The sequence below is a fragment of the Rhincodon typus genome, chromosome 7, assembly GCF_021869965.1.
Source record: "Rhincodon typus isolate 14 chromosome 7, sRhiTyp1.1, whole genome shotgun sequence".
Lineage (NCBI taxonomy): Eukaryota > Metazoa > Chordata > Chondrichthyes > Orectolobiformes > Rhincodontidae > Rhincodon > Rhincodon typus.
In genome coordinates, this window is record NC_063338.1 from 20,219,678 (window position 1) to 20,228,648 (window position 8,971).

The 8,971-nt window shown below is 43.9% G+C and overlaps 1 protein-coding gene across 1 annotated transcript; it reads left to right on the forward strand.

Moving 5' to 3' along the window:
* Positions 1 to 1,115: 1,115 nt before the first annotated feature.
* Positions 1,116 to 3,178, forward strand: LOC109916611 (ADP-ribosylation factor-like protein 4C). Its single transcript, XM_020516375.2, has one exon. The coding sequence runs from the start codon at positions 1,632 to 1,634 to the stop codon at positions 2,208 to 2,210; it is 579 nt and encodes a 192-aa protein (XP_020371964.1). The 5' UTR covers positions 1,116 to 1,631; the 3' UTR covers positions 2,211 to 3,178.
* Positions 3,179 to 8,971: the final 5,793 nt, after the last annotated feature.

An 8,971-nucleotide genomic window follows, 5' to 3' on the forward strand; every position in this document is an offset into this window, starting at 1 on the left:
CTGCCAGACTCACTGAATATTTCCAGCATTTCTGCTCTTACTTAATTTCTAAGCTGCTTGTCAGAGTGCTTTACAAAGCAGGAAAAGATGCTTATTCAAAGTGTGGAAGCATGTTGAGAGCAAAGAGGAGGGGAATTGGAAACTTTCAAAAAATTGATACAGGCTCAGTGGACTGAACTGCCTTCTTCTGGACTGTATTACTCTATGATGGTGAAAGGATGATCAAGAACATTGAAACTGTTGAATAAAAGGTGGAGCACGGTACACCAAAATGGTTTTGGAAATGGTTGAGAAACAGATGTTTAATGGCTGAAAGAACGTAGTGAATTCAGGGTAAAATACGGCGTAACAATGTTTTTAAAAAGTGAGGGCTTCAGATTGGACCTTGAAAGGGACTGGAAAACGAAGGCATGAATTTAAAAAAAATCCATTTCAGTCAGGCCTGTCACAACATTGTAACGCAGTGAGGCTGTCACCAGCAATGAAGCGGCACTTCCCTCAGATTGCTTCTCTGAGAAACGTTTTAAAGCTTTTACATTCAGCGAGTGCATTTGAAGTTCAGGGGCTTTCGTGTGGACAAATGTGGTAACAAAAAGAGTCGTGAGGTGAATAAACTGTTCATCCGCTTCGCGATGCTGATGAGGGAGAAATGTAGGTTTGGGAGAGGAGCAAAGTCCCACTAATCAAATTGGGATAGTGCCGGTAAAGCATCCTGGTTTCAGCTCATAAACACAAACCTTACAACACAGCATTGCCTTGGTGACAATCTTCTGTTGGTATTTGCTTCTGTCCAATGACCCCTCTCTTGAAAGATTTAGCAAGGCAAACGGAAGAGGTTTGCCAAATATTTAGTTTTTAAAAACTAAACAAATGACGGTTAGCTTCCAAGCTGGGCTACAAACAGGTTGATGAGTGTTCCAATGTTTACTTTTGTGTGTGTGTTTTTTTTGAGGATGGTGGGGTTGGGTGGGGGGGAGGTGGTGATTTCGGCTGAAGAGTGAACTATATCCCTGACGGACGGCGAGAGATAGCAGCCCCGGGAACGCTGTATCTTTAAAAAAAAACAGGGTGGCGCTAAAGCCGAGCCAGGATTTTGTGCAGGCGGAAGTTAGTGACCTGACAGGGGAAGGAGGGAGGGATGTTACTGCGGCTCTGCATCATTACTGTCTGTGTCTGAGAGAGAGAGAGAGAGACAGAGGACTCCTGCAAGTTAGAAGGATCTCTGCATTTTACAACTGCGGGCAGCCTCAGAGAAGACAGGGACATCTCATTGAACCTTTGCAGCTCCTTTGTCACAATTTAAACCCGAACGCGTACAGAAACACGCAGTTGCCGGGATAACTTCATTGAGCGGATTGTTTTTGGTTTATTTGTTTTTTTAAAACTCTCTCAAGGTGGTGGTGGGTGGAGGGGGTTTGTAGGAGGTTGGAAGGGGGTGGGTGTGTGTGTCGAGATGAGAGTTGGAAGGTGCCAGGTTGCAGATGTGGTGGTGTCCGAGGCCAGCGCTGGCTGGGAGCTTGCAGCTTGAGCACTCGGCGGACGGATCGATACCGCTGCAAAAGTGACCGCATTAAGCCGGGCGCCCCAGGACCTCACCGACGCCTTCGAGGGAGCGGAAAACAAGCCCGGACATGGGCAACAGCTTCTCCAACGTGTCGGCGTTTCAGTCCCTGCACATCGTCATGCTGGGGCTGGACTCGGCGGGCAAAACCACTGTCCTGTACAGGCTCAAATTCAACGAGTTCGTCAACACGGTGCCCACCATCGGCTTCAACACCGAGAAGATCAGACTGGGCAACGGCACCACCAAGGGGATCAGCTGCCATTTCTGGGACGTGGGCGGCCAGGAGAAGCTGAGACCCCTCTGGAAGTCGTACAGCCGCTGCACCGACGGTATCATCTACGTGGTGGACTCGGTGGACGTGGACCGCCTGGAGGAAGCCAAGACCGAGCTGCACAAGATCACCAGGATCTCGGAGAACCAGGGCACCCCGCTGCTGGTCATCGCCAACAAGCAGGACCTGCCCAAGTCCCTGCCGGTGGGAGACATCGAGAGGCAACTGGCGCTGCAGGAGCTCTGCCCCTCCACCCCTTGGCATGTGCAGCCCGCCTGTGCCATCATTGGAGAAGGGCTGCCCGAGGGCATGGACAAACTGTACGAGATGATTGTGAAACGGAGGAAAGCCCTGAGGTCGAAGAAGAAACGCTGACTCCACACGTAGGTTATCTGTGAGAAAGAAAACGTGTTGCAGCGACAAAGTGTGTGATTTAGAGCTCCAAAGGTACTGTAGAAAATGTGCAGATCAATCTATATTATAGATTATATATATATTTATTTAAGATAAATAATAAGACATCCATCAGATTGTTATGGCGTGATAAGACTGTTGCAAGAATGCAAAGAGCCAGGATTTGAACCCAGTTTAATTGCACCACACTCAGGACACTGGATGTTGGTGCTGGGCGCACTGCACCGGGGAGGGGATTGCACACTGGAGGGGTTTTATTTTTTGCGAAAGAACTGTTGGATGCGCTGAGGGGTTTTATGCTCGTTTGGTTTCCCCTCCTGGCAAGCCCACCGACCTTATGAGACTGTGTCGCCACGCATCACCCCGGGAAGATGAAGAGATTGCCTGGTCACTTTAAGACTGTTCTCAAGTGTAGGACGTTTTCGAATACATTTTGTACAAAAAAGAGAAAGAAAATCCCATCCAGTATTTGTGTTTTCGAAAATGGATCCACCGTCCGATTCGCTGCGTTTTTTTTGTTTTGTTTGTCCCTACTTGGCTTCGACCGATGGAAAAACGGCGTGTAACCGAGGATAAGAAGTGAGATTCAGCTTTCGGTGGGTTTAATGGAACCTGTTGTAAAAGTCGCTTGTGAGCTCTCTGAGAGAATCAGTGGGCAGGACGCAGATCTGAGAAAGATGGGCTACGGTGCAGAAAGGAGGCCCTTATCTTTTGTAGCTACACTTTGGCTATGCCCTCTTAAGTTTAACATTTTTTTTAGTCGATTATTAAACTGAACTAGGTAAGGCTGGCCCTCACCTTTAATTCATCCATGTACTCTATGTATTTATCTGCATTTGGTATTTTAAACATGTCTTTTACCAACATAGTTGGCGGTAAGGATGATTTATGATCTTGGGATAATAAAACAAACCCTTGTGATAAAAGAATCATGTGGTGTTTTCTGTCCTTGGCCGAGGTCAACTCTCCTCGTTATTTTTATTCTCACTGGCCTCCTCGCTACCTTTGTCTTCCCTCTGTCCTTGTTATACATCATCTTACTTTGCATTGGCAAGCAACCTGTTTTGCATCTCGACTTGTAAGACTTCACTGGTTAAGAATTAAAAACAAAATAAATGTGACTGAGATTACAACTGTACCAACACAGAGCTCCAGTGTGCGACATTCACATCGGTAGGTGCAATTACATTAGATCAACACAGTTAGAGCACGATACACTTATTTTGGGATTGTCCTGAGGCATTCAATTTGGCAGCTGGAGTGAAGTTTTTTTTATCTTAATTCTGGTGCAAGGAATATTTTTGAGGAAGGATTGCAAGTGATAATCGCCCAGGGAGGAGGAGCAGGTGAGGCAGTGCTCAAGGATTTTTGGTCTACAAGTAAATGGTTTTGTGCAGGATAAGTGTTAAATAACAACTGTTTGGGGACAGAGGGGGAGAAACCACCGTGGTTTCTGATTTATGCCCTGCTGCTCGGATAAGATCTCCCAAGAAAGTCACTGTAAATAGGGCAAATCATCTTTAAATTCTGTTTAATCATTTCTTTTTGATGAGTTGCAAATCCTTCATTTTAACATGGATGCCCTTCCAAGCAGTAAAATGGAATTGAGTAACAATTTGGTGTCAGTGTAGGTTTCAAAGGAAAGCAAGCATATGTGCCACTCAATAGCAGAGGCCTGGGTTTCAGCCCTAGCTGAGCTAAATCCCACGAAACGCACAAATCAATTGCCAATAAATCTGCTTGAGTCCAGCTGTGGATAGAGACTGAATGAAGAAGACAGATCTGTCCCCACAGCCTAATTACATCGGCGGTGGGGGTGAGTAGGGGTGGTGTGGGGAGGGATAGAATATTTCTTTGTAGAATATCTTTTCCTGTCAAACCCCATATTAATAATAAAAAAATTCTGTTTATCCACCCACACCAAATCGAGGAAGCAAAAATCCGTAAGTACAAGTCTCATCTTGTGACAAGACCCATTGCTGTTTGTAGTCAATGCCACTAATTTAAACCTTCTTGAACTTTTAAGTAACCCAACCAGTCAGATCATGAACAAAACCTGTTTAATCCTGACACATAAATAACAGGTCGTGAACAGGGTAAATACTGTCAGACAAATCAGTCAGGATTTATTGATTTACAGGATTTAACTCTCAGCTCATCTGCCCAACTCTCAGATATGACGGTTACAATTTTGTGATTTTTGATTTTCATAATGTAAAAAAGGTTGATGCTTTCTCAAGAAATGGAAATATTTTTGATCTGTTTTGGAAAAGCTCTGTTACCATCATACTAATTACCGAAGCACAGAGTCGAGGTATTTGCATGTCACATTTTGACAAAAATGAGATTTGAACCAAAAAGATGTTTTACAAGCAAGCATATTATTTTCTTAAAGTACTGCCCCTTTAAAATGTGGGACATAGGATCTATTTCCAATTTATTAGGAAGAACTGATGAAAAAAACTAAAAAACGTGGATGTACTTTTGATTTTGCATATGTGGGGGTGTCATGCATGTATATTTACATGTATGTGTGCCTCTTTCGGATAACAGTTTCTTTGCAGGAGTAATACATTTGTCCTTCATTACTTGATGATTTTTCCCAGAGCGATATGTCTGTATCTAATTCCTTTGACTCAATTCAATGTATACAAAAGTAGTTCAGTTCTTAGCTCAGCACCCACAGGAGACACAGATCATATAATTAATTAGCGCACATCTGCAGATTTGTTGGCCCATGCTGAATCAATATTACTTTGAGATTCTTTCTGTGAGAATATGATACAATTGACATTTAGTTGCAGAGTTGGTCTTTTCTGTAAATGAATTACTAAATCTTTGCAAAATCCTCTTTATGGATGATTGTCAAAGCTTTAGGATGCAGCAATATTACATCATCGACTTTATAGCACCGCTGCTGGGCTCGAAAAATATTCATATTTGGAAGCACTTTTTTTTAATGATCATCGCAATACACATCCCTATCAAACATAAATCTCTTCTGTTCTATCAAACTTTATTCCTGTATCTTTTCCCATTTGGCTTTTATTGTACACTTGTGGTGTTATATGATGCTTTCACTGCATATCTTGCATTTACGTTGAGCAATTGTTGTATACAGAACTCAGTTGCAGTCAGACCAGCCCAGGAGTTCAGCAGAAATGCTCTCATTTTCTCAGGACTTCTTCAAAGCACGCCTGAAGAGGCCAAACAGTGACTCATGGGAAACCCTAGCTTGTGACCGACCAAAATTTGGGAAGAAAGCTGAGCATTTTGAGAGAATCCATAAACACCTTGTTTACCCAACCCTGCAAGCACCACCTAACCCAGCTATGGTGGAACAGGCAAACCATGCATTGGGCATGTTAGCCATCGTAGAGCCCAATGTGGAAGCAAGTCACCCTCAATTTCAAGGGATTGTGTTAAGAAGACAAAGGGATGGTGGAATTTTCTGCTCTTGGAGGTGGTGCATCTAGAGGTAGGAAGAGCAGTTGATTAGGTGAGTTGATGACATAACCAAACATTGCCACCTCCCTGCTCCAACCAGAACTAAGTTCTAGTTGGGAAGGTCCATGGTTGACCTCTCACCCCACTGCCAATAAAAAAGGTCATTGAAGGAAGACTCCAGGGTCTTAGGCCTCTGCTGTTGGAATTAACCCAGATGCAAGTGGGTCTGTCACCATGCAGCGTTCCCATTAGTTGGCACTCTGCAGGCAGCTTGTCAGCTCCACAGTGTCCGTTGATGAAAGGGAATCAGATGCCTGGTTGAGGGTCTGGATATTGGATGTTCGAGGGCCATCCCCCTGCCCTTGCTTCCAATCCCCTCTACCCATCCAGTCCCACAACCCCCAATCTGAGAACATCACCCTTCCCCAGACATTGCTTATCTCTGTCCTGTGTCCTCCGTGATCCTGGGACTCCAAGGGTTCTCTACTGCCGTCAACTCCAGCCTCCTCCAGGACATGACTGAACACAATAGCTTCAGGTCTTTTCATGGCTGGTCTCTCTGGAGGAGACTTCCACTCCCCAAGGAAGGGGTTATTGATTCCAGGATAATGATTGGCATGGTCCAATGAGTCTTTCGTGGAACAGGCAATGTGAGCATCTTACAACTTCTTCAATTGGCAGCCCAACGCCTGAACAAGATTCTGTCCATTTTATTATACTTAGTTATGAAAGCTGTTGGCAGGTCATTGGTGAAAGTGATTTATGTATCCGATCCAACTGTGATCAGCCATCATTCCATTGCCTGAGTGACAGGCAGAAAACCACCTTTTCACATTTTTCTTCTCAAACTGTAAACAGCACCGCTCACATTCAGATAGCTCCTGACTCTTCACAGTTGGGCAGTTCAGTTGTAATTCTTCAATCGCAGTTGGTATTCCACAGCAGCATGTAGACCATTGTTAAAATTAACTCTCAAGTGTTTCAAGAATGTGCCCAAAATTAAGACTAGCTCAGAAAATCCATCAGGAAAGGTCAGAGCCAGGAAAACTGAAGTGTGAGGCACACACACAGACACTGCCCTGCAATGCTTGACAGAGTTTCCCAAACAAATTCACACATTTTATTAATACAGTACGTGTGCAACTATTTGTACCTCGAGGTTTTTGTGTGCTTTCCCCCCAGCAAAAGGACGGTACGAGTGTTGGTGGTAGGAGTTAGTTTTCTGACTGTTCCTGTGTTCTGGAGACTAAAAATACTGGCATTTATATAGGACTTTTCATGACCTCAAGACATCCCAAATGACTTTTAGAGGCAATAAAGTACTTTTGTTGTAATGGAACCACAACAACCAAATTGCACTTAGCAAGCTCCTACAAACAGCAATGTGATGAACAATCACATGTTATTTTTATGTGATGTTGGTTGGAAGAGAGGAAGAAGAGAATTCCTGTGGCCTTATTTGAAGTAATGGCCTTCGGACCTTTTATATCCACCTGAGGGGGCGGACAGGGTTTTGAATTAACATCTCGTTTAAAGTTCAATATCTCCAAGAGTGACTGTGCATGGCTTCTTCGGTACTGTATTGGAATGTCAGCCTGGATTTTTGTCTGTAACTATCTGGAGTGGGTCTCAGACACCACAAAGTTTCAAATCAAAAATAGGAAAATAAACTCAGTTCTGATGAAGGGTTACTGAACTCAAAACATTCACTTTTTTTTCCTCTACAAACGCTACCAGACCTGTTGAGTTTCTCCAGCCCTTTCTGTTTTTGTTTGAGATTTGGAGATGCACAGTGACTCAGTGGTTAGCATTACTGCCTCACAGTGCCAGGGACCTAGGTTCAATTGCAGCCTCGGGTGACTGACTGTGTGTGGAGTTTGCACATTCTCCCTGTCTCTGTGTGGGTTTCATCTGGGTGCTCTGATATCTTCCCACAGTCCAAAGATGCGTAGGTTAGGTGGATTGGCCGTGCTAAATTACCCTGTAATGTGTGGGTTAGTCATGTGAAATGCAGGGTTACAGGGATGTGTCTGGGTGGGGTGCTCTTTGGGAGACTGGTGTTGGACTCGATGGGCTGAATGGCCTGCTTCCACACTGTAGGGCTTCTATATGGTTTCCAGCATCTGCAGTTGTTTCTTTTTCTACCAACGTAACCAGGGCTGACACTGAGCAATGATGTGAATGAATTTAGTGGATTTAATGACAGCTGAACAACTTTTATTGAAGCTATCAGTCACGTTATTGCTTAGTATTAACAATCAATGCGTGAATCATCACATACCAAATTATTTCATAACTAAACGACAGTCAGTTACATTTTCTGCATGTTTTACATGAGAGCCAACGTTGGTTCAACAAAGAGTGCAGTTGGGCATACCAGAAGTAACAGCAGGAGTATTCAGACAGAGGTACCAAACCAGTGATGCTACAACACAGGAGTATATTAAGCCAAATAGTGGAAACTATATTATGTACTTATCTAAGCTATTCCATAACTAATAGACCAAATGAATGCTACATTTGTGCCACATTCAGTCTTGAATGGTGGTAACTGGAGGACAAGTCTCCACAAATATAGAAAGCCCAGCAAATCGGTGGCAAAAGAAAAGGCTGAAATATTTGGATCCACCTTCATTCAAACCAGCCAAGTGGATGATCTACCGTGGTCTGCTCTGGAGGCCCCCAGCATCACAAGTCTGAATCTTCAGCCAGTTCGACTGACTCCACTCCAACAGTCTACTCTGAATCATCAGATGGAAGGTGTCATGACCGTACTTTTAAGTGTCAGTTTCATAGCAATAACTCGCTCTCCGATACTCAGTTAGTGCAATAAGGTGCTGGACATTATTACAAGCTTGGACGAAATATGGACAAAAGGGCTAAACTCAACAGGTGAGAAACTGTGATCATTCTTGATGCCGTTAGGATTTGATTGAATGTGACAGCAAGGACTCTATAGTAAAACTGAAGTTAATGGAATCCTGGTAAAAATCTCCTATGGTTGGAATCTACTCAACACAAAGGGAGATGGTTGTGGCTTTTGGAATTAATATTCTTCATTCCAGGATATCTCTTCAGGAATTTCTCAGGGTAGTATCCTATCCATCTTCCAACCATCTTCAGCTGCATCATCAATGTCCCCCTCCAACCTCCATCATAAGGTCAGAAGCAGGGATGCAGCACCATTCACAACTCCTCAGTTACTGAAACAGTCTGTCTCCAAAAGCACTAAGACCCAAACAATATCAGCCCAGCTTGGGTTGATGAGTGGTAAG

Excerpts from the sequence above, each read along its gene's own strand:
- LOC109916611 (XM_020516375.2), top strand. The coding sequence starts at position 1,632 with ATGGGCAACAGCTTCTCCAACGTGTCGGCGTTTCAGTCCCTGCACATC.